This window comes from Plutella xylostella, chromosome Z, assembly GCF_932276165.1.
Source record: "Plutella xylostella chromosome Z, ilPluXylo3.1, whole genome shotgun sequence".
Taxonomy (NCBI): domain Eukaryota; kingdom Metazoa; phylum Arthropoda; class Insecta; order Lepidoptera; family Plutellidae; genus Plutella; species Plutella xylostella.
In genome coordinates, this window is record NC_064012.1 from 11,147,821 (window position 1) to 11,174,844 (window position 27,024).

The 27,024-nt window shown below is 37.6% G+C and overlaps 1 protein-coding gene across 4 annotated transcripts in view; it reads left to right on the forward strand.

The window, feature by feature from the left end:
• LOC105381632 (epithelial discoidin domain-containing receptor 1) overlaps positions 1 to 27,024 on the forward strand; it is a 170,149-nt gene that overhangs the window by 82,680 nt on the left and 60,445 nt on the right. For all 4 annotated transcript variants that reach the window (XM_048632388.1, XM_048632389.1, XM_048632387.1 and 1 more), the window contains exons 2-8: positions 588 to 863; positions 21,684 to 21,795; positions 23,667 to 23,904; positions 25,208 to 25,355; positions 25,527 to 25,715; positions 25,986 to 26,119; positions 26,310 to 26,517. In XM_048632388.1, the coding sequence (XP_048488345.1) occupies positions 593 to 863; positions 21,684 to 21,795; positions 23,667 to 23,904; positions 25,208 to 25,355; positions 25,527 to 25,715; positions 25,986 to 26,119; positions 26,310 to 26,517 (1,300 nt within the window). In that variant the 5' untranslated portion in view covers positions 588 to 592. The remainder of the gene's footprint in view (positions 1 to 587; positions 864 to 21,683; positions 21,796 to 23,666; positions 23,905 to 25,207; positions 25,356 to 25,526; positions 25,716 to 25,985; positions 26,120 to 26,309; positions 26,518 to 27,024) is intronic.

Sequence of the window (27,024 nt, forward strand, 5' to 3'; positions counted from 1 at the left end):
CATGTAACATGTTAAATTAAACTTTCAAGCTTAAATAATAAACAAAACCAACTTAGTTAGTGAAAATGTTGTTGAAGTTTTGCTTATTTCAAGTTAATTAACTTACGTTCTCATCAAAATAACATATTACATTAAGGTTCTAAAAACTGCGTGGACGTGCGGGTGGCAGCTGTCTCGAATATGACGGCGTGCCCCAAGGCGAGTTTCCGTGGCTCGTGTGTTGCCATCATATCTGCGTACCTACATGTTTTGCACCGGGGTTTGCTTGCGTACAAAGCATATGTTACAAACTGTTAAAAGGGGTGACTCATGGGTCATTCTGTCTAATTTTCTACGATTTATGAAAATTTGTCCTTTACAAACTACGAGTATTATGTGCCAGTTTCAATACTCTATCTATCGATAGCTGACAGTTACTTCTTTGAGACATCTTCTCATCTTACGGCTTTGAGACATAAAATGTAGCATTCTGTCAAAATCGTATGAAAGTAGCTGTTAGCTATCGATAGATATAGATAGATTTACATGGGTAGTTAGTAATTATTACCATGAAGCAGACCTTATTCTAACCAGCTTTCTCTTTCCAGGCGGCATGTGGCGGTCAGCGCCACTAGTGACGTGGCTTATAGCCTTGTCACTAGTGATGCTAGTCATGGCGCATGCCACGAGTGACCCCATCACGAGTCTGGCGCCGCCGCCGGTCACCATACCCATCCGCCTGACTACCGTGGCGACCCGGACACGCACTCGCGGCCGCAACCGCCGCAAGACCACCACTACGACTACGGAACTGTACGATGATGACGAGCCGCTGACTACTGTCTCGACCACCACTACGCAGGATCCGAGGACTTTCGATCATAGTAAGTGCATTTTTTATGTTTTTGTGTGGAGATTTAATAGGATTTCAATTCGACTGTTCTTTCATGGAACAATATCATTTTCTGTACAAAAGTAATGCGGCACTTTTCATATTTTCTCATCTGATTATCGGAGATATACAAACCATTGAAAAGCGTGCTGCTTTGAATTCAACATAAGAATAACATTCATAAATGAGTTTATGAAACGGTTTTTACATTTTACAAACACAAACCTGGCTCAAAATACTTGAAAAACGAAGTCTTATCATTCTTAAGCAATATAATCCAGAAATTGGTAGGGTCTTTTTCCCCGTGCGATTTCAATCTCGATTGACAGGTTATCCGCAATCTACACATGATTTCACCGAGTGCGGTCGAAACTCAATAAAATAAATGTGATAAATAAGTTGTCAACCACCAAATGGTTCGACATTGCTCCGCTGAAATCTTTATCAATAAAATATACCTTCAGCAGGCGCCGTCTAATCAATCAACTTACGGTTGCGAGGAAAGATTGTGAGGAAATAGCACCACTTTTATTATTCACTTTGATTTCTTCTTTTTAAATGAACTATGCATTATTGATAAATTATTCGATACCTCAAAGTTCAGTAATATTTCAATAGTATCGACGACATTCATGTAGTATCGACGATAGCAGGTTCTATTTCCGGCTGGGATGGTCATTCAAAGTATTAAATCAACTGACGAAGATACTGCACATCCATATAAGTATTATATTTATCATCGAGTCCACATTGATCGAACAAGTGCGCAATTTCGTATTCTATCAGGCAAAAATTGGTGCAACTAAATGCCTACCCCGCAATTGATTACCGCTGTTACGTGATATAAATTATATTTTTAAATGTAAAAACCTCGCAGGTAGATAAGATTTGTGAAATTGTAATATAATTAGACGGTCGTTAAGTCCTACGTGCTTGGACGACAACCACATTTCATCCCTGGCTTGTGGCAGAAGCCGCGCAAAAAAATTCCGATCTGATTGTGAGCAGCTTTTGCGTTTTTATAAAAAAGGAGACACACAGATACACTTTGTATAACACCCTCTTTTATCGGTAATAACTCCCAGCTATTGCCACCATTTCAGCACAAATGCAAACACCGAACAGTTAAAATTCCTCAATTTACTTTAGGTTTAATTGCTCATGTACATAACGACAGCATAACATTTTATTTCACTTCCAACCGTCCCCATTACTAATGTTATTCGAAACACACTAACCCTTTCCAAACTTCTGAACACATCTTTGACAGGCCAGAACCGACTGCCGTGCAATAAATAGAATGATTTAAGTTTTTTGCGCTAAAGTTCACATTCCCGTGTGCCGGTTCTACCCTCTTCACTGTTCAAAGATAATAGACAGTCCCATCTTAAGTCGCATAGTTTCCAAAGGGGTCTAAGGAATTTTCTCGTTGGATCGTGAAGAAATGCAAATTGTTTGTTGCCAATACCGAGTATGAAGTCTGGAGCTGGCGTTTTGCTTTCTTTCAAAGGGGTAGCCAAAGCTTTGTGAGATATTCCGGGCTGGGACTGATTCCGGCTTTGCGCCGCGTTTCACCCGCCAAGTGTCAGCACGACACGGTATAGCGTTGCTAAAAACGAACGTGTAACCTGACGTCACACGTTCACTGTTTTCATTTCCAGACAGTGTATCATAGCTAGCTAGCTACTTAAGCTTATAGGTATAACATAGTGAAATATAATTATCCCTGCTCTATTCACTCTTAAAATTCCTGAAGCAAAAAAAAAACTTTTTTCATTTATCACTTCATAATTGCATGTTGCGTGGTGCAACGTGACAAATGTAAGTGGAGCTCACAAGTTGCTCCAACCGATCCGATCTCTCAGCAGGTGCAGCGATCCGAAAGGCCAAATTAAATTGGTCGGGCGTTCCCCTTGTAGAAGAGAGGGAGTGAGGAACGAAGGGGGGGTAAAGGCATCATTTCACGCCTCTTGAGCGCGTATCGGGCCAATATTAGGTTTATTAGATAGATTGCCCAACATGAAAAGGAATTATTAGCTTTTTTGCTTGACTTTTATCGATTTAAGCCAGATTTTTAAGCTCGAAGCTATTACGAAGACTGAAGTGATATTAAACTCTGAGATCGGCGTAAAACATTCATCGGTTTTGTAATAATAGTTGTAGGTTTATTCAGAATAAACATGACACATATATCTACGTTTTTTATACAAAGGACCGTTAACTTACACCAATGGGTTTTTTATGTCATTAATGATGTTATTAAATATTTCCAGCTCATTGTTTGTCGACATTAATGAAAAGTAAAAAATCACAGTGTTGAATTTAATTCCGTTGGAACTGACCACCGCCCGCAGTAAATGGTGCTAGCTTATTTACCAGCAATTTGGAAACTTTTAACAACCACCGCCAAACCTATATAATGGCTGCATTTATCATTTTTAATAAGCCGCACTGAAAAACATTGTAATACGTTTGTGGACATAAATTAGTAATTAAAAGTTCCAGTTTATTAAAATTTTCACAAAATTTATCAGAAAATGTTTTAAAATTAATAACGTAGCTATCTGTTTTATATAATTTAGCTGCGCCCACGGGCTAGACTATTGCCAAAGCCTTAAAACATGTATTTGACACGATCCATGATGTATGCCACTGGCGTGCTATTCCATTATTTTCCCAGTTTATTATGCTGATACTTTACCCACTTGGGCCGATGCCAGAGATCTACTGTGCGGTACAGCGGACCACTTGTGAACTTTTACAATTAGGTACATTCGTTTTAAATGTCATTTAGAATGTACGACGGTTATCCCAACGGTTTTTTAAAGTTATCTTCCTCTTGTTTTTGAACATAATGCAGTTATTTTCTTTTTTCTGTACTATATTCGACAGTGGCCGTAGCCTCGAGTGATGCGCAGTCTCTTAGTTACAGTTTTTAGACGCCAAGTTATGTAATAGAATTTAATTAAAGATTATCTCTACATAAGACATTCTTCATAAATTTACACACCGAAATACCAGTTAAATAATGTTTACGGTTCACCAAGTTACACTCCATATTTAATTCACTCGACATTACATTCGAAGACCAAATGTTTCGGCTGAAAATACACTAGGTAATCGTTTGTGTCAGTTTTTACGTAGTTTCTGCCCGCTGTTTGTTTCGTGCATACTAAAAACGCTGTTCCCTTTCAGGCCGTGTTAGAAAAACTGTAATAGTATTAAAACGGGCACGCTGACAACGCTTTTTTAAATCCTATAAAATATGCAGACGTTTCATGTTCATGTGACAGTTTTTTCTGCGCGTTTATGTCATGGCATGCGAGTAACTTGTTACATGTGATCATCCCCTTTTCCATTGTTAAAGAGAACTCGAATTAAATATTTGCGATATGTACAAAAATATTATTTGGCACACCTGTACCTCTATGTTAAGTAAGCCATGCGTACTTATGAAATAAGTCAGCCTTATGCCCCACAAAAAGGCAGAAGAACTTTGCGTTCAGTTCAACACAGTGGAACATTTGCAACTTTTATCACGGCCATAAACAGAACAACTTTGAATTAATCTAGTACTTGTTCTCTGCACAGCGCGCATTATTTTAGTCCGACGAAATAAAACGCCACGGTATCTACCATCAAGTTTTTAGTTAAACGTTTATGAAATGGAAGCAAAGAGCTAACAATTACATTTAAACTTTATTACTCGTCTGCGGCGAAGCCTGTAAAAAGAAAGTGAATTTCTCATAACTTTTTGTTGTAGTGGATGGCGACGATACTTATCATAAATCATGATCTTAGGAGTTGTGCCTGACTGGTGGGAATTGCCCGCACATACATAGAAGTTACGGCTTTGTAGCTTAAATTTCAAGGACTGTGTGTTGATGTTGATGCAATCAGTCATACTAAAACTGTTTCCCTATACACAGTGGGCAAGGCAGAGTATGTGTCATTGTCAGTGGCAACTTGAGTCGCTGTTGGAGTGCGTCGCACAACTTGAGACTGTGATGAATCCTCGTCGAACAAGACTGATGCCGTTTTGACAGGACACCCACGTCTTGTATAGACTCATACAATTTTGGCTCTTATTGCGAGAGTGTTGTCTTTCCATCAATATGTATGAAATTTGAAATTTAGCTGGACAGTTAACACATGGTCCTCCTTGTCTGTAATGCTAAGTACCTATACACGGTGATACCAGACACAAGACACTCGATACATCGAAAATACATCGAATGTCTGCGTGTGGCCACTGTTGCCATACTAAGTTGTAATAATATGTATTATTTTACCTTCTATTATACTGTCGGAGACCTGATCCGCCTATTATGGGAATATAAGAAATATCATTTTGTTTCGTAAACAAACTTCTAAGATTACAATACTAACATATTACATGTTCATTTGTCTATAGTTACACCATCCCACATAATAATTTAAGGCAAATGTAACAAACAATATGCGGAGGAAAACAACAGTACAACAGAACAATATTAATAATAAAAAAGTGCAGTAAGTTATGGGGCCACTCTGCTATTCTGATTTACTGCTGGCTGCCCGTGATGTACGAACTTACCTGCGCGAACTGATGTTACCCGCTAGGGTTGTACAATGTAGAATACGTTAAATATATCGATGTCGATACATTAATATTATATTATTATAATTACTAATTGGTTGTTGAATTAGTATTTGATTAATTACATTGCCGAAATATAATGGTAACATAAAATAGCTGACTTCTAAAATAGTTAATCTTTTTTTCACGTGTATTTAGTCAATAATGCTGTATGTTTTTCAAAACTATATAATATGAATAAATCCGACATGGATATATATATATATGCCATCATGAGTAAGCCAAGCAAAGAATAATATATTAAGTTTTCCGGGTTATATAAATTTCGCACAGTATATAGACGTAAACACCTTTATTGTCTGCAAGCCAGCGTAGAATCGTACATTATTAAGGCACATCCCTATTTGAACTGGTAACCTGTAAGCGCGGACAGCCCAGGCGAATGAAAGTTTGTATCGGGAGCTACGGCTGAGTAAATTATGCAGTTACTGTTTGACTAGAAAAATACGAAACGAAATGTTGTTTTACGTAAGTAAAACGGTACGGTACCGGCGGATTTCTGGTTTAGTTTTTCATGGGTTCTGTTACTTAAGTTCCTCACTTGTGTAAGTCTATGTTAGCATGAACTCGAGTTCTACTTAATCACGGGTCAATTTTTTACTTGGTGTTCCCACATGCATCTCATAGTTTAGTGACATTATTTTTTAGTACTGTCCGTGTGTTTTTTTATTATTATTTTAATTACTTAAATTGAATGTGTATTTTACATATCGGTGGTCCAGTATATAAATTCTATAAATTGTACTTGAAGAACAAATATATACCTTTTTTCTGATGCTTAAATAAATTCTATTATATTCTACAATTATTATTGACCACAAATGTGCTATTTATAGAAAAAATATTTTACGCGAGTACTGCTTTCAAATTAAATCAAAACAGTCCCGCAATCGCTATATTAGATAGTGGTAGGGTAGCTGGCCTAGATAATGTTTCTTTACCACTAAGCTAAAGTGTATCGAGAATATATTGCGACTCGTTAGTGTTGCTTCACATGTGTTGCAAGACAGCTGGGACTCTGTCCACTAACAAATTGTTTTACATAAACTAAAAATAGCAAAAGATTGGCAAATAAATAATATGGGTTTCACAAGTAGATCTTCTCATAAAGATGTTTAGGATAATTAAACAAAAAAAAATAGAACGCTAGAAACAAAAAAAAATAGTACTACGGCGTAGCCCCGTAGCGCTACGCTGCTACGCCGTAGTAATCTTTCGTAGCGTGAAGTTTTTGGTGTCGAGCAAGCCTTTACCTGCATCAAAATGGGTCTGGGGAACACATAAGTACATTAAGTAGGTACATTGGCCAAAAACTCATACCTTTAGTCTTTTAAGGGGTAGGCCTATGAGTATTATGTATTAAACCTACATATGTTCAATAGTATGTTAGATCCAGGGCATCTATTCCAGCTAGAAATCAAACCCAAGACCTTCTACAAAACCATCAGCCTAACCATTCGCTGTGCCATCCGGACACGTTAAAAAAACACTCCAAAAGCGTGTTTTCGTAAGATTATTCGATGATTTGAGGGATAACTGCGGATATGTGCAAGGCAACCACCGTGAAATTAAGAGAAGGCCTTTTTCAAGCCGCCTGACCTATTTCCTTACTTATAAGTAGGAATATAACTTGGAGGTATCAGCACAACCCTTTTAACGCACTTGGTAGATAAACGTCAAATTCGCTAAAACGTATTCGTAACGAGAAATGTAATTTTTTTACAGGATTTACGTCGTTCCAGACGAACTGGATTTCTTGTAAGATAAAATGCTGACTCTCCGGGATACAAGGAAAAGTCTTAATTTCAGTGTATTAATAAGCCATTACTGGAAGAATAACGGTTTTATAACAAAATAAGTACCTACTTAGTTTGTAAAAAAAAAAAAATATCAGAAAATTTTATATTTATATGATGAATAAAAGCATTTGACTTTGTCTTTGAATACCCCAAAAAATATACACACGACTAAAATTGTATAAAAAGAGCAATATTTGTGACAAAGGCCCCCTTACCAAACCCGCACTTACACAAAGCGTTGAAATTAAATTTACATGGTGCAAAGAAAACAAACTAGTTACGTCGGGAAATTGGCGAAGACAGTGACAAATTGGTTTCACGGGCGGAAAAAAGTCTGTTTTCTACTGTAACAGGAGTTTTAGTTCATTTTTGGAGTCCTTTAAATAAATTGTGTAAACGGAACCGTGCCCACATCCATACAAGTCAGAGTTGTGCTTTTATTCCTGTGGGAAAACTAGTGCAAAAAATAACTTATCTCCTCCCTCTGTTGTGTGGTTTCAATTGGGTTTCAATGCTGTGTTCTGTCAACCGTCACTGTTCTAGGTATTTTTGTGGAGCTTACAACACTATTTCCTACGTATTCATAGAACTTAAAATTTAAAAAATTAAGATCTCAATAAATCGTCGACAAAGACAACAGTTTTAACTCTTGTTTCAGTTAAAGAGTCACATTTGCATAATAATAAATAAATATGTGGAGACAAATAAATTAAATATGTGGTAATTTATCTCACACACGGCCATCCGACCTGAAGCTAGGCAGAACCTGTGTTATGGGTGTCGGACAGCTGATATATCTAAACAAATACATAGATGGATAGATACTAAATATAAATATCAACACCCAAGACCCGAGTACAAATATCTGTCTTTAAACAAATATCTGCCCCAGCCGGGAATCGAACCCGGGACCTTCGGCATAGCAGTCAGGGCCACTACCCACTACGCCATTCGACCGTCAAATAATATATTACTACGTTTTAAATATCTACAAAATTATGAGGTACAACGGTTTGTTTTTTTTTTCAAGTTTCTTTATGGGGATTTTATCAATAGGTCATAAGGAATCTTTAAAAATAGCTCGTACCTACAACATAATCAATAGGCGATAAGGCCGCTTAATGTGCTTACTCCTTCTTTATTATGTAATGTTTGTTGTATGTTTTTTTTCAATAAAGTTATATTGTATTTGTATTGTATAATCAACGGACCCTTTTCCACGCCATTTCTGGCCTTACCGTTTAGCCATATTATGCCGGCGGCCATGCATGTGCATAATGTGCTTGAATAATAATTGTTGTCGCAAATTGTATGAAGCGAGCATTTTCGTTTCGCGGTCAGGGGGTGACTCTCTAAATCAGATAATTTGTGAGTTGCAGCTGAGGCTTAAGGCTTAAATAAGGCGCGTGGCTTGGCCTCAGGGGTCGCTCACTAAGGGCCACTTGCAGGAACATATTAAATCGAGATTTAGTATTAAATCTCGATTTACTGTCAAATTTTATATGGACTGACGTTTCTTAAATCGACATTTGACACTAAATCTAGATTTAATATGTTTCTGGAAGTGGCCCTAAATCTACAAACGAACCTCTTAGAATTGTCACGCAATCGGCACGCTTAATACAAAGGTATAAAGTCGTGGTTAGAGCTGCAGTTTTGTTTTTCCTAAGCTTCGGTCCGCTGCGTTAACCACGGCTCTACAGGCAAAAAGGGTATACTAAGCCGAAACCTACATGTGCAGCATGGTATATCTAAGCCCGAAAATGATAATTAATTAATTCTCCATAGAATCTATATTGGTCACGTGACTTTTTATTATGGAGAATGACATTTTTTTCGCGAATTTTGAAATTCCGATTTCAGTTTCGGGCTTAGATATAACATGCTGCACCTTTTTGCAACACCCTGTATATTTATGAACTAATCGTGCCGATTGCGTGACAATTCTTGGTGGTTCCCCAGAGGCCAAGCCGCGTGCCTTATTTAAGCCTTAAGCCTAAGCTGCAACTCACAAATTATCTGTCGTCGTTAAGTCTAGGTGAGCAGTTAATAGGTCACGGTGTTAGTGGTGTTAGCTTCGTTTATTTGGGGCGGTATTTGAAAACAAAAAATATATTTTCTGTGAAGTAGAATAATATAAATAAGCAATTTTTAGAAATTAACAGGTTTTATAGCATTTGTTTTTAGAGTACGAGTAGTAGGTAAAAATTAACTTTTATCAGAAAATTTTATGTTCATACGATGAATACCTTTGACTTTCACTTTGATTTTTTAAAACAATATAAAAGCATAATTATGAATTACCTATATTACACAAGTATAAGTACCTATTAAATCAACCATCTAAAAATCCAACCGACAATATCGACACGTCATGCTTATTTTGCCAATCCCCAAGAGCAATAAATAAATCTCCGGAAAAAAATCTTTAAAACAAATGGCGCAGAAAATTTAATTCAATCAAATAACTAAAGTGAATATTCACGAGTCTACTCAATTTCCCGGTAAGAGATTTGTAAAGTTGTGACGGAATGGCCGCGGCGCAGGTTGCGGGACTACTTTCATGTTAAGGGGAAGCACTTCTGAAAATAAAAGTGTCATATAAAAACAAATTGACCTGCTAAAATGTTATTCCCGAGATGTCTTGTAATGATATAATAGTAGGTAGAATTTCGATAGACGTAGAAAGAATTTAAATTCTAGTTACATTTTATTTGTTTTTTATCACACAAAAAAAAACACGCACTCACGCCTTGTACTTATGTGTGTGTTATGTTAGTCCCAATGTAATAGGGGGCGGGCCTATTGCCATTTTACGGGCACATCCAAGACCCGAGAACAAATATCTGTGTTTAAACAAATATCTACCCCAGCCGGGAATCGAACCCGGGACCATCGGCTCAGTAGTCAGGGTCACTAACCACTACGCCATTCGGTCGTCGTTGTTTTTTATCGTACAACACAATTTACGTTTAAATAGATTACTATACTATAGTAGTGTTTCGGTCACTGGCAACAACCCAGTCGAGTAGTTCTTACATCATTGAAGATCACTGCGTCAGTCACTAATGAAGGACCCATTCCTTTGACAAACTAAGCCGCTTACGGATCAGTGGCCACAAACCTGTAATTAGCTACTATGCTATTAACGTATACGCTATACATTGACTGTCTGACCTTTCAGACCCTGCTATTATAGCGAAATAAATCTTTTGATAATTTTGATTTGCACAACCTTTTCGAGGTGGGTAGGAATTGTTTGCGAACACACAATAGGGCATGATGATGGCTGAGGATTTGATTGTAATTGTAATTTTAAGCCGTGAAAAAATATATTTTAAAAACGAGTAATTAATGGTCAGATTACTTAGTAGCCACACACTATTGTACGTTGTCGAAATCCAACACGTGTGAATGAAAAGTGTTTTTGTATGCTACTAATGAAGCTTACTGTACTGTGTATTGTGTACATAAAAAAGACTACCAAAAGTATTTTTTTTAATCTCTAAAGATACTGTAAGCTTGGCCTTAAATTAAAAGCAAATTTTCCAGAAGTTACGAGTAAGTATATTGCGAAAGGAAAATCGCACAAGGTAGCGTGCGGGCCCCGACTTAAATATTTTTTTACTTCTTTCGCTAACATCCAGTTGCAAAGTTTTATATTGCAAAAGACGACGGCAAATACACCTTCTCCAAATGTTTACTTTACTACGAATGAAAATATTTTTGAGTACGTAAGCACAGCAGTTTATTACTTAATGAAAAAGAGCATTTTGAATTTACTTTTTAAAAGCCAACCCGAGTAGCCTGTGTACCTCATTACATACTACTAAAGGAACGGTTGGAAAGCCACTTCAAAAAAGTGAATGCTTACTTTTATTTAAATTCCCTGACATAACGTTTTGAAATCACCCAAAGCACAAACCTTAATCTAAATTAGACATTCACACCCACCATTGCCCCGGGCGTTCACAAAAGCACTTTCGTTCAGTTAACTTTCATACCTCATTCAGTTAGTTCCATCCCCCTAACCCCTCCTCTCTGTGTTGACTTTCTGTGCCATTATGCCGCATCTAATCTGTATACAGAGTGAAGTTTTATCAGTGCTGACTATCCCCTTGGCAAGTCAATGTTCCCGATTTATGTACTGGGCTTATTACATTATGGTCTGATATTAAGGGAAATATTAAGGAACGGTTTCCGCACAGACTTTTTCTTTATTCTATGTAGGTTTATTAGTTAAAATTGGTCAACGTGCAAACTTATCAAACGCAAAATTTGGAAAAAAAAATTTTGCACAACCCGTAAAATAAAAATATTAGAACTTTTAGGTAATTAAGAGAGCGGCTTTCAACCGACCCTTCTCACAATCTGAACATGTATCTATCTAGAAGCGACAAACAACGTGGCCGTTGCGGATGTGAACTGTAAACAAACAATTACGTACCCCCATTTAGTTACTATTCCTTAACAAAAGTTCCTTCACTTGTGACTCAGACTAATGTGACACTTCAGTAATAAATTACATGGAACTTTGAAACGTTTTGGGTGAGACTTGATCACAGTAAAGGTGCCGTTTGGCGGTGGAAGACACGCGGTTGCACAGGCGACGACTTGCCGCAACTTTACTATAGTCGGATTTTTAATCTCAGATACTAAATTGACAGATTTTGAACGTTTCATCAACAGTCGATTGTCTAGCCAATAGAACGATACGTCACTTAATCGCGGGACAATCGACTGTTGATGAACTGTCAGTTTAGTATCTGAAATTAAAGAACAGACTTTAAGGGCCACTTGCACCAATATATTAAATCTAGATTTAGTGTTAAATCTCGATTTAGTGTCAAATTTTATATGGACTGATGTTCGATAATCGAGATTTGACACTAAATTTAGATTTCATATGTTTCTGCAAGTGGCCCTACAAGTACTATACCGCTTTCTATATATTTCTATAAGACATGTGCTACCAAACCGTTTTTAAAACGAAATTGCGACAGCGAGGCAGTATTGGCGATGTAACACTTCATCTTCTGCAACCTCATGTCATCTGCCGACAATTCAAATCTTTAAGTGCTTCAAGACAGGATGCGATGCCACAGTCAATAATGCCTTAACTATAGTATTTTTGTCAAAAACAAAAGATCTGTACTTAATTTAAAGTTAACGAACTCATTTCTAAAATAAATTTTTCACTATGCACAAATTACTACTTATCCTGGCTTCCTCGACCCAATTTTACAATCAGTTTCAGTACATTATTTAAAAGAAAGCTTACAGCAAACAGTTTCCTCACAGGCAGATTAGGTACTAAGAAACCTTAGATAACAATCACTAATTATACCGAGTGACTCAACTGATAAATATATTATTATGCAGTCATTTGAGCCGAGCGCAGTCGGCCAACAAAGTCTGACAGCATGCCACAACATAATGACGTAATCCAGCAGTTACCTAACAAATTCCCCGACAATTTAGCCGCTAGCCGCTGTTATCGGGTAATTGTATGTAAATTGGATGGCAACACTAAGTCATGACCCGGGGATGTCGGGCTGGGAACTGGAAACTGTTGGCTGGGTTGTCTGTCAGAGGAATGGTCGGTGCCACATCATTAATTTCTACCTAATGTCGCTTGAAGGCACAGCGAGGCAAGATGTGCTCTGGTTTACAGAGTAGAGTTGTGTCATCTGTTCAGTAAGCGGAAGATTTTTGCTTCAGTCATTTATTTGGTGACATAAAATGATTTCTTTGTCAAATATTAGGAGTGAAGATACACTTAAGATAAACCTAAGATGAAACATAAGGAGCAGTTAATTCAGTTTAAAATGATTATTGGGAGAGGCCTAATAAGAAGGTCGAAGTGGCTGATTATGCCTCTAGGCTCATGATGATGATTGTGGTTGTATCTTTCCGGATGTATGAAAGAAATATGTCATATTGTCGTATGTTTGGTATGCTCTAAATTTTAAATTGTATTCTATACGAGAACGTTGTTCAGAATGACCGGCTGAAATCGTATTACAATAAACTTTTTCTACCTCCTTGTAGTAAAAGTAACTACCTATATATACAGTTGACGAGTTAATTTCTATAAAATATCGTAGCCGTGGCTTTCTATGAGATAGAAAACAGTGCAAAACATAAAACATGGTTTAACAAGTTCTCTAACTAAGGAACTTCAAAGAAAAATATTTTTCCGTACTATTCTAAGGTTCTTTATGAGCGTTGTAGAGGTAAGCCCAAGGGCAAATTTTCAGACTTTTCATGTAATTTATACTTTGTAATAATTAAAACATCTTCTTAGCTGTGATTTTTATTATTTTCTAACATAAAAAATCTTTTTTCATCTTTTTTGAAATCATTATGTCATTTAGAAGATTTTTGGTATGGTAATATAGTGATTTATTTTTGTAAGAGCGTGTTAGTTATAGAGACAGTGTCACGAAAGCTCCTAGGTAGCCTCTGTTCAAATAAATATTGCCACCTGATAACAATTTCTACAAGGTGAAGTTACCACACCACATAAATTTTAACATCAATAAGTGTTCATACTTTTTTAACAACTTACTTAATTAAAATAACTTTGTAGTTGAAAGCGATTTTGAAAACAAAATATTAAACAAATCAAATTATCAGACCAGCCTCCTTGCTGGTGTCAAACTTATATCTTATCTCTTTTCAGTCGTGAGTTAATATAAATAAAAAGTATAATGTCAGGCAAGATGAAATTGTGTGTGGGTAAATTCCACCTCCATTTTTAGCAGCGAACATACAGCTGTGTCTTTTCAGGGAAAATGTGCGAGTGTCAAGTATGTTTTCACATTTAATATTTTGATTGATAGCTAACTGTGGTGGGGTATTGTGGGCGAGCGACTGCCGAACAATTCTGAATATACAGCCATACTGATGTAAGAGCTAAAATGCCATATCACTATACCTCCCCGGTACACTTACGGCAAAAGTTACGTGACTAGCGTATGGATGGAATAACGTGATAATATTCCACTCGATTGACAATTAGATTTTATTTTCCTTTTGTTATTCCACACGGGCTATTACGAAAATAAACGTACATTTCAACACTATCGCTGCATTGTATAAAATAGTTCTTTAAAGCTATGTCTTTAAAGAATTTTGATGCTGAAAAAATACTCTTGATTGACTGTATTAGAAACATCTTGCACTAGTTATCAACGTCGATAAACTGTCTCTCGTTTTTTAACTAACTCATCTTAACCAACGAACCCGCTTACCCACTCTATCTTACCAGAAACAAACAATGTTACAATATGTACCTATGTATATTAAAAGACATAATGTAACAACCCATACGTTACGTTAAACAAACCAATATTTTAAACAACACTTGTACTCGTAGTTACTAATATACAAAAACCAACATAATATACCTACCTCTAGACAGAGAAACATCACATGAGGATAGTCATCTAGAAAAATACAAAGACCAAGAGCATTAATACATTAGTAATCACCGATGCAGCAGTCAGTTAATAGTTGTGCCAACTGTTTCTGTCGGATTTGCCGTTTGGCCGCCGATAACTAATGATGCTGCAGACGTTTCCGCCCATTAATTCTACCATCATGTAGTGCATGTGACAAAAAATAAGACATGTATTAGGTACAACTAAAGCATGTAGACTTATACAGGGTGTTGCAAAAAGGGTATACTACGCCGAAACCTACATGTGCAGCATGGTATATCTAAGCCCGAAACTAAAATCTGAAGTTTGATTTGCGAAAAAATTTTCGATAGTAAAAAGTCACGTGACCAACATAGTTTTTTATGTACAATTGTACAACATCCTGTGTATTGGAAAAAAATAAGAGCTTTAACCTAAATCTGAAAAGTTTTCCTTGGAATAATCTGAAAGGAACGGCTTAACTAAACTGCGCTTAAAGAGAAGAAAATTAGGTGATTCCGAAATTACACTTAAGTATTCGTAACTGATCATTATTAACTTTCCTGAAAGGTGCAGAACAAATAGTAAGGTAGGTAGGTAAAAGTTAGTTATTTATACATATTAGGCTTAGGTATATGAATACACAGTCATTCATACATTTTGAAGTTTTGATATAAGTACTATAAAATTATCTTGGCTGAAAAAACTATAAAATCACAAGTGCTTACTATTTCTAACTAAAATATGTATAAAATTATATATTTTTTTTCATTTTCACAAAATGATAATGGGTGACTAAGTAGGTACATACTTAGTCGTAATAAAAATAGGTATCATGTTATAAAATTATTCGGAACCCTTAAAAGAAGCATGATCACTTGGGAATATTTAAATCCAGCCATGAATTATTAATTCAGACAGTTCCAGTGCATTCGCAGTAGCAAACTCTGAAAAACTAGCACAATTTCAACTTGTTAAGTGTGTTTCATTAAAAAAGTGGCCCCTTAACATTGGGGTTCCTTGTTTTAATTAAGGTTTTCTTGACAATAATTATTATTACAAGGCCCGACATTTATTAGTTTTTATGATTTATGAAAAGGGGAGCAGAAGCTTTATTCATATGTATTTATGGTGTAATTTTGAGATGATTCTTACCAATATTTTCTAAATTTACCTGGCTTTAAGATAATTAATCAAATTATTTATGTAAAATCATCTCGAAAACGCTAAAGATTTATAAGTAACCTTTCACTTTCCATCACCATAAAACTAACACAAAACCACGTACCCGAAACTCAGAACATTTACTAAACAGGCGTAAAAACAGGGTTCATACCTCAAATCTCATCTTCATAGGTAAGCGAGCGTATGTTGTTTATACGACCCTTCTCTCCCCTCCCCTTTTCGACCTCCCTGTGGATTACCCCCCCCAAACCACCAACAGAATACTTTTTCCAAGAAAGTTTACCTGGAAAGCTGCAAAAAGATTCTTCCAGTCAGTTTATAAAACTTAATGAATGGTACGAGGTTTAATGTTGATGCAAACAGACTTTGAATTTGGTTTTATTGCTACTACAAAAAATACAATTTTTTTGTATTTTGTAGAATCTATTACAGATTCTGTTTCAATTACTCATGACTCAGATTCTTGATAAAAAAAAACACGCAGTCACGCCTTGTACTAATGTACTCCCTTGCGGGGTAGGCAGAGGTGCATTGCTGCACCCACTTTTCGCCAGAGTGTTATGTTAGTCCCAATGTGATAGGGGGCGGGCCTATTGCCATTTTACGGGCACATCCAAGACCCGAGAACAAATATCTGTGTTTAAACAAATATCTGCCCCAGCCGGGAATCGAACCCGGGACTATCGGCTCTCAGTAGTCAGGGTCACTAACCACTACGCCATTCGGTCGTCTTAACAACTATTCAGTAAACAAAAGGTAATCCAATTGCACTTGGAGGACTATAAAGACTTCGCTAAAATATTACACCTAATGATAGCTATAAATCTTCATAGCAATCTAACTATTAATGCTAATCTCCCGAGCAGAGTACAAGTGTTGCCACAGTTCTGGGTAGGTAACAGGTATTTACATAACACTGCCTCTGTTTTACTCTTTTCTCTCAGTGGAAAGTAAAATTAAAATAGCAAGGGTGCATTTTGAATCGAGCATAATTTTTCGATAAAATAACCAATATTCATGCCTGCTCCGTTTCTGAATGCTTAATGAAGCGTTCATTTCTCATTTCTGAAACGGCATTATTAATGTGATAGTCAAAATATGAGTCGGCTTATAAATAATAAAGACCTTTCATCTCTCGTTGGATTCCTCAAAAATGGAAATGTAAACATTTTTATTCTTGCCTCTGTACTGAAACGAGATTACATGACGTCGATTGATGTGTATGCGGAATGGCACAGGGTCGGTTCTTTGTTGTTAATGTTTGATTAACCAACACAGATCTAACATCACATTACTTAAAAAGCCAAGGAAAACACGTATCTTAGAACGGTGTTCGTAAATGGAACTGTCGTTACTGCGGCGGTTGTTGTAGAAGTAGTTCGAAGCCGGTATTTTTCGGGCCACGTGCGGGCTACTGCGGTTCCGCTGCGGTACCGCCGGGAAATTTATGTAGCTTCGAGCGCGCCACTACCCGCCTACCACGCCGCCGGCACAACAAGGCACTCCACCCAAGCACCCCATCCAACGCCGCATCACTAAGCGCTGCCCCGCACCAACTCCCAGCAAAAGCGCCAGTGAACGAAATACGATTGCGCCTACCCCTATTTATAACTCCCTGTTTCGGGCCACCGGCTCACCAATTCCCAGGGGAGCCTGCCGCTCAAATATTAAGTTTTGTAAGAATTTTAAATTAGAGCATTAGGAACGGCGTCTCGGAAAATTTAATATTAATAACGCTATCCAACTGAACTTGTCGAGGGTCTCAGAACAATGAATTTTTAATAGTTAGTCTACTTTGCGTCCGGCAATTAACGTAATGAGATAGTGAGTTTAGGTGCGCTTACTAAATTCCCTTGTAGCGTGATTGTATAATTACATCGCGTCTTGTCGGAGCTTCAACTTCTAGTGTTAATATTATTTAACTCAATGTTGGTCCAGTATAGCACTGAAAAATTTATGATACAATTTAAGCTCATTTTACTCTGGCATATTTTTATACTTCTATAGAATCCAAGGTTAATTAAATTTTAAAAATCTATATCTATAGCTAGTTACAATCAGCGTTCACAAATCGAAATCGAAATCTTATTTTCTACACATATTTATTTAAAAGTTCTTGTCGGGTTTCCGATCCTATAAGTTAATTTTAATAGGTATTAAAGGTCCATTAAAATTTCTATTTAGTTTTGGTTTACACTAAAAGGTCACTAAATACTCGTAATGCTCTATTTTTAGCTCTGTGTCAGTTTCATCGCTTTAAACATACCTAATAAATGAAAGGGTTCCATTAGCAATTTTTAAAAACGTTTAGGTTATTTAAAATTATACCATAATTTATCTACGTTTTAGTTGTTAATATTCTGATGCGCTGTTAAATTACTCCAATATTGCAGACGGCGCAATTATGCGAGCCTTTTCCGTTAGGGACTAATTTGGTGCTATTGTCACTGGAACTTGTTCATTGCTCGTGAGTGTATAGTATCATGTACTTAGAGCTGCTTTATTTACAGTTCGGTTGAAGGTTTCACGGTCGCCATCCATCATGTGTTTACGAAGAGCGACGGCAGAATGCAAAATGCATTTTGAACAACCTTAAGCCATCGATCACGTAGCCTTTTTGTTACTATTGGAAAAGCCTCTCTATGTAGGTCGTGATTCCTTTTTCAAATCAAAAAATATACGAGTTCGTATCCTTCAATGACAGTTACTGAAAGTTTCATAAATCTAATTAGGATTCTCCATCGTTTTGGTCTATTTTTATTTAATTTAGAGTATTTAGACTAATTTAATACTTAGCGAACCTATCTAGGACTTATGTAGATTGATAATTTAAAAATTTAATTTATACAAGTACTTACTTATGTTTTTACTTATTTAACTGTTATATACATACTAACAATAGGGTTCTGGATACCACTACCCTACCTTATCATTTGACAGAGCGACGTTTTCTGTAAAACAATATTATTACTATAATAGCAATTTTCCATTTATTGGAAATGTTATTTTTCCATCATATTCTAGAGTCTCCTTGCTTTTTTATGATTCCGTAAGCAGCCGCAGTCTGAAAGCGGGTTCGTTTTTGCTCTCTTTCTTCAGTGTTGCTTCGTAATCACAGTCGCTAGGGAATAGGGATACTATACAGGGTGTTGCAAAACGTTATACTAAGCCGAAAGGTGTACTTAATTAAATGAATCAGACTGAGGGAGTCACTGTGTTTTTTTTCTGTACTTACAACTTTTGGGAATTCGCGAAAAATAAAATTATTTTCTATAGTAAAGTCACGTGACCATCAAAGTTTCTATGGAGAACCTTATTTTTTCGTGAATTTCCTAAATTCGTAGAACGTTGTTGTTAAGAATGTCTTACAGAGTCACCCCCTGTCAGCTTGGTATAAGACTTTTGCAACATCCTGTATAAGTTACTGTACTAATTTGTGTTGCTATTCGAATGCCAGAGTAGGATACTTATTGAATTACTGGCTCAGTCACGTCATTAATATGCATTTTTCATGTAATTCGCTCGGTTTGTTTGAATATCTTATGTCGCGATTTCCGTCCGGCTTTCCCTGTATGTATGTGTTTGGATTCTACTGCAGATATTAAATGTACATTTGCAACCATACAAAATCAATGTATGTTTTGTAGGTTCAATACAATAATTTTATCTATTGTGTACTTAGGTGATACTGTAAGAAATTTATGATAGGTGCATTTAATAATGTTTATGTCATACATAACCAAAATGGTCATCACGACCCATTACGTCGCCACTGCTGGGGCGCGGGTCTCCTTTCAATGAAGGAAGGGTTTAGGCCTAGTCCACCACGCTGGCCAAGTGCGTGTTGGTGGACCCCAACACAAGCAAGCTTATGCTGAGAGAGTTGTCGGGTAAATGTTCAACCCGACTGTCAGATGTTTTGAAGCCAAGTACCTTTATTTGTAAGAAATATGCTTTAATTACCGACGCACTTATTTTGTCTAGCGACAGTGTAGCGCCACCCTCACCTAGGTACCTCATTTTGCCTGTCTAGTACCTAATCCATTGCTTTGTCGCCGGCTTCTTACGTCAACATTCCCAGTAATACATCACTGTAGGGGGAATCACAAACGTATGTAATGAATTAAGCGTCGGGACAGGTACCTACATGTACCTACACCGTCATTTGTCAGCGCAGAATTAAATAATCCCGGAGCTCACGAAAGAAACCCTCGTTTGTTCCAGCGCCGCTTTAACGTCATATAATTATTACGAAAACATTTCTAAAGGCAACTGAACCGTGAAATACGAACGTTTGAAATGAATTTTCTGTGTTACTTACTTTTGGTGTATTTAAGGTTACAAGTATTAAGGCATATGTACTTTTTTGCCAGTCTAGACCTAAAATTTATGAAATTGCTCTGTCATATGTCTAATTGGCAGGTCTGACTGTAGATAGATAGATAGATAGAGTACTATTTATTTTTACACCAATAAATAATTAACAATTTTATGTAGTCACGCTACCATAGGGTATAAAAGGCGTCCTTATCGCTTATAGCGATCTCTTCCAGACAACCTTTGGATGGATGGACTAGAGATATAAAAGGTTACTGTATTACGTAATAAGACTCGATATACATTTGGTTGGCTACCTTTCTTTGTAGTAAATCACACATTTAGCTAATATAATCGCTACTCGATCACTGATTATAATTATAAGTTTTATGGTCTCGACGCGACGACCGAGACGCTTTGCTTAAGCATATAAGTATATGTTACTGTTTTTTATTCTGTTTGTTATTTTTATGTTTTTTTTTTGTGTCAAGTCAGTCCGTGACTTCACCCAAGGGTTCTAGTTGAAAACCAGCGCTATGGTGTGGTTTAGTACCTGCCATAGCATCAAGCTGAACTAGAACCCATTTCAGCACCGAGAAGCAACATTCATGCTTTTAATTAAATACTTATTTTTTTATTTATAACCTTTTTCTTGTTGTCTAAATGTATGTGTTGTTTCTGTGTGTGTTAGAAATAAATAAATTTTCTTTCTTTCTTTCTTTGATTAATTTCATTCCGTAATTGTATTGAAAGTAAATGCTACACCCACGTCCGTCCTCCAAATATATCCGAGTCCGAGTTCAAAGTGGCATTGTATTTATAAATACAATAGTTTATAAAACGTATAATATCAAACGGATCACGGATGAAGGGGAAATACTCGTTTTCAATAGGATCACCAAACGTAAACGGACTATTGTTGTCAACGGGGAAAATAATCCATACTGGGAATCGGTCCTTGGAAATGTTTAAAAATACACACACGAAAGTAATGCGCTTATGTAAATAAAAAAAACTGGGCAAGAGCGACCCGGAGTCCACTAGATCTGTGTACTATTAAAAATATCACATATTTTTATACTAGGTAATCTAGGTTAGGTATATAGGTTGTATGTTTTTGTATTAATAAGTATTTTTTCCCTGAAATTGTACCATTAGACAGCAGACCCTATCGTGAATTAACAGACAGACCAGGTTTTGTAAGAACATTAGGTAGGTAGGTATATTATGTTGTGTTTGTTATGATTAACAATTTGATCTGAATTGAACTAAATTTATGAATTTCCATAGTTCTAGGACAACCGTCCTAGGAAATTAAATGAGGCCTTCCTCATCTTTTTCACATATAATATAATTATATATTGCACTACCGCTTATTAAAGTCCCCGTCATTTCTCCTCCACAATCGCCATCAACTACTCCTTCCTAACAATCTCTCTCTCTTGCAGCGGATGTGGGCACCTGCGAGGTTCCTCTCGGCATGGAGAGCGGGCAGATCTCCAACGAGTCTCTGTCAGCCAGCTCCAGCTATGACCAGAGCGTCTCGCCGCTCAGCTCCAGGTAATGAGAAGGAAAGAAAGAGAGAAAGAAAGAAAAATAATTTATTGCCGAAACAGTTGCGACGATACGAAAAAAGAAACACTAATACTAATCATAATTATTTATAAATATAAAAAACAGTATTTCGGCAAAAGGTGCCATACTTCGCATGTGCTGCAGAAAACAGATATATGTTTTGTGACAGCGCTGTTTTTCAGCATGTCCCTGAGTGTTGTGATAAATAAGTAGAACATCGATGAGGGTGTTGTGTCTGGGCAGTAGAGCTGGTTTCTGAAAGGAGAGATTGTCAAGATATGATTATATAGAAAGATATAACCTTAATTAATTAAGTTAGCTAAATAGTCTTAAGGATATTTCACGAAAGAAGTATTCAATCACAAAATAAATTAGTATGCACAAGCTAGCAATCATATTAACGCTTCTCCGAAGTAACGATACTTAAACGAAATTTATCAAATTATTGAAATTGCGTTGGTTAAGTTCTGAGAAGGCAACAAATAGGTAATGTAGATATTGACATGCCTAACATCAAAATTAGAAGTCAAATAACGTCTGTTTGCGTACAAACATGACTGATCTTGTCGAGAATTTATGAGGGGCAGCTCACCTACGCAAATTCCATTGTTTGGCAAATTGTTAGCTGCGTTCGTCTGTCAGCAAACATTTCATTAAGTTGGGAGACGCGAGGTGCTTCGTACCCGTCAGAGAGGGGAGAGGGGAGGGGTGGGGAATATTCCGCCGTGTTTAGTGTACGACTGTGACTGTAGGTAGGATGTGAGGTCGAGCGACGACTCTCTTCAGAGTGCATCAGACAGGCAGCCAGCCACCGCACGTGCCACCAGCCTCTACAAATCTCCGACATCGACAAATCATAAATAAACATATACTCAGTATGTTATCTAGATAACTTAACCATTTAATCCCCTATCACAAAAAACTAATCCAGTCATTTCTCAAAGCTCTACTTCACTTTTATTTATGACCCTCACTGAAATTGCTCACTAAATTATGCATTAACGAAAAAAATAAGATCATCTGTAAAACAGACACAAAACAAAGTTTATGAAATATGAGGCTCGTCGGCGGGGCGGCTCGCATACAAATGCGGGACAAAGCGAGGCGGATACTTGCGACAATCGATACCGGGATTGGGACTTAAATGGGGCTATTGTTTAATCACAATAAGGTTCGATGATACGGCTAAGTTGTTACAATAATTATGAGCCTTCCAGCGCAGCGACGCGGGCTCAAACAATTAACGGGAAGGCTCACATTGGGAGGGAGCCCCACATAAGCCGGCGCGAGACAATAGAGCGCAAACTCGACGCTCGTTTGAGAAATTCGCTAACAGAAAATTAAATTTTCATATGTGTTCGGAGCGGTCGTGATCCCAGTAAAGCCTTGAGGGTGCTCGGCGCGCAAGATAACAAGACGTAGGGGCGTTGTCAGCGCGCACTTTGCCGGCCGTATCATAGGCGATTGAGCGAAAGCTATGTTAATTCTTCGTTTACCGCGGCCCCTCACGGATGAGATTGGGCGTGAGATATTCAAATTTAAGTCGCTCGGCTCGACCTCGCTCTATTGACAAACGTAACGTGGAATCGTTTCAGACTATTTGTTCAGACTGTAGCGCTAATTTTGTTTGCTTATGCATCAGGGTGCTTCGTGTAATACAGGATGCATATTTAAATCTCACGTTTTTATTGACTGCGAAGCCACTCTTAGTTAGATTGCTGTTTGTGCAGGCAGATTTTATGCCATTTCACCGTATTACCATAATGGGTCTAGTTTGTTCTCGTCTTTTAGCCGTAGCTACACATTACACTAGTTTTATGATACTCCATTCTCAACTGTGGTCCGTTGTCCGTCAGGATTCGTACGGAGATCCGCGGCGGCGCGTGGTGCCCCAACGGACTCATCACGCCTCAGAGCCGCCAGTACCTGGAGGTAGACCTACACGACGAGTACCTCATCACCGCAACTGAAACCCAGGGCCGTTTCGCCAACTCTGTTGGAGTAGAATTTGTGGAGAGCTACTCCATAGAGTATTGGCGAAACTCACTCATGCGCTGGGTTAAATACAAGGACTTCAACGGAAGCAGGGTTACAGTAAGTCCGATTTTATACTTTATAAGGGTAAAACGTAGGAGTGGTTCTCGCTTGGCTATCACATGGAATATTTACAGACTGGATATCGCAATTCTATGGAAATCGCAGGAATATATCTAGCTTGGGAATACGGGTGTTCATCATTGATTTATCTCTTCGAGAGATCTGTAAACATTTAAGTTTCCAAGTTAATACTTCAGACGGTGAATCAATCAATGATCAATGTAATTATGTCCCTTTGAAGTGTTTTTTTTTACTTTCTTTTACGACAAATCAAGCTTGAAGCCCTTCGGAATAAGTAAATCAAGCATATTAAAAGGGAAACCTCAAAGAGGGTATTAGATTTTTTTGTAGAAGCGCCAAGAATGACTTTAACTTTAACGTCTATTAAAAAGTCCAAAGATAACCTTATCGTATTGCAAATTCCTGCCACCGGGCGCGGACTCTACAAAATTAACGGAGATAAAAAGAAATATTGTACATTAAACATTTTGCGCTCTTTTAATTTTATTTGAAGTCTGCTGGCAAATTATTATAATGTCAGTTGAAGTATATTATGCTATAGATATATTTAAGATTTACGTATGAAACATTGTGTAGATGCATATAACTTCAAAATCGAACTATCAAAATTATTTTGCTAACGATATCGGACAGCCGTAGCCGTAAAAAAGTTTATATAAAAAAAAACTATATCTTTATCGAATAAAAATTTCCTGCACAGGACCCTTAATCCCTTACTTTACTGCTTTTAAAAACCACACTCGTTTACCCATGAGACTCCATAAATGGAAAATAACAAGATATAGAAGTTTTGGTCTTACCGTTTACGGATTATAGGATTTACATGTCTCTGTTGGGGTAGTATTACATAAAAGTTACCCCACCCAGGCGTAGCCCAGCCCGATATCATATTCTGTTCCCTTCATTAAAACTCACTATAAAACCCAGTTCGCTCTTGGTAAGAATAAAGGAAAAAATATAAAATAGAGATCATTATCGACATTGTTTCAAACTAGAACACGACTCGATAAAAACCGTCTACGTATAAATTTTAGCGTCTTCTATAATTGGTTTGCAAGGCACTAACTCAAGGCTCTAGATAACGTCAACAACTTACAGAAATCAATAGAGAATGGAAATGGAATCGATCAAAGATACTTGAACCAAGAATAGCTTTATTTAAATCTGCGACTTTATTGATATCTCAGCATGGATACTTACTTCAGAAATAATATTCTCCATGACAAAAAAAACGTATTTTTGTTTAACAATGTAAATTTCATAAGGGATTTCCTTCCAGCTGTTACCCGGAAACGTGAACACATACATGCCAAGAAAAGTGATTTTGGAGGCGCCATTCATCGCGTCAAAAATCCGTTTCTACCCGCACGCCGCACACCCCCGCACCGCCTGCATGAGGGTCGAGATCTACGGCTGCCGCTGGAAGCGTACGTACCTTCCACTTATCACTCACTGCCTTGCGATATGTCCCGGGACCACTTAAACAGCCTATGCGATGGTGTATGCTGGCATTGTACTTACACTTCCAAGAATGACTTACTCCTGCATTTGTTTTGTTGGTGCTGAGCGTTGTGTTTATCTTGGGACGACTTCCACAGAGGCTTTGAAGGCGTATTCCGCGCCTAAAGGAGGAAACATGCAGGCCATGGCTGGAGGCGCCCGCTTCGAGGATCTGTCGTATGACGGACTGATGCGGGACAACATGATGCAAGACGGACTCGGTCAGATTACCGACTCCCTTACCGGACCTAATGACTTTGAACTCCTGGACACTTCTGACACCCGCGGTTAGTCTGCACTTTAACCTTTAGCGTTAGTTTTAAAATAGAATTCTCGTGGCGAAGAAATTTCATTTGACCTTATCAATAGGACAGCTGTCTAAGCTCGTCAATTTAGTAAGTCGAAGGGCGGAGCGAGGTCTCAATCCTAGAATATATCGCATAAATATATAATGTATTGGTTTGTGTGAAGTTATAAATAGATCTACGACACTTTAGCTGCAACTTCTTAACAGATTTGCTAGAATCTCGGAGTCTGACCTTGACCTTGTTCACTAGGCACCCGCTGGGTTGGCTGGAACAAGACAATGCTTCAAAAAGACGAAGTGGAGTTGACCTTCAACTTCACTGGACCCCGGCTCTTCCAACACATCGACCTGCACACCAACAACATGTTCACCAAGGACGTACAGGTAATCCCTTGAAGGCTAGGCAGAGTTGCGATGCACGAACAAACTTTCTTTTGAACTCTCACTTTGATATTCGGACTAAATTATTGCATGAAAGAGCAAAAAATATCATCAAAAAAAACATATTTCTTTGTAAAAGTCAAAAAATCTTATGTAATTAACACCAAATCTTATACATAATTTCCTCCCCTAGCTATTCAAAGAAGCGGAAGTCTACTTCTCGCTCGAAGGCGAGCGCTGGCAAGAGGACTGCGTCTCCTATGAACCAAAACAAGACCGTGTCTCTGAACATGCTCGTACCATCCGCATCGGCCTCGACAACCGCACCGCGACCCACCTGCTGGTGAAGCTGCAGTTTCAGCACCAGTGGATCCTCATCAGCGAAGTCACCTTCAAGACTCGTGAGTTTCATTTGTTTTAACCTTACTTAACGTGGTTTTCACTAGTCATTTGTTTTGTAATGTTTTTTGACACATCTGCTGGAGCACTTGCAGTTCCAGCAAGAGTGGATCCTGATCAGCGAAGTTACATTCAAGACTCGTGAGTTTCTTTTGTTTTGAATTATCTTTAAGAATACCTACCTATCCCATTTCGCGCGCCCCATTTTTTGTTACGCATTTGTTTTGTAGCCACGTGTTTTTTAACTCATCGACCAGTAGGGTCAAACTGCCGTTCCAGCACCAGGGGATCCTCATCAGCAAAGTCACCTTCAAGACTCGTGAGTTTCTTTTGATTTTTTATACATATTTTTGGGTGCTTCGTATATAATTGTTTCGCATAGTAATGTGCTAATACTTCACCACTTACCTGCTAGTCAAACTGCAGTTCCAGCACCAGTGGATCCTGATTAGCGAAGTCACCTTCAAGACCCGTGAACTTATTTTGTTTTATCTTTTGTTTTCGCTAGG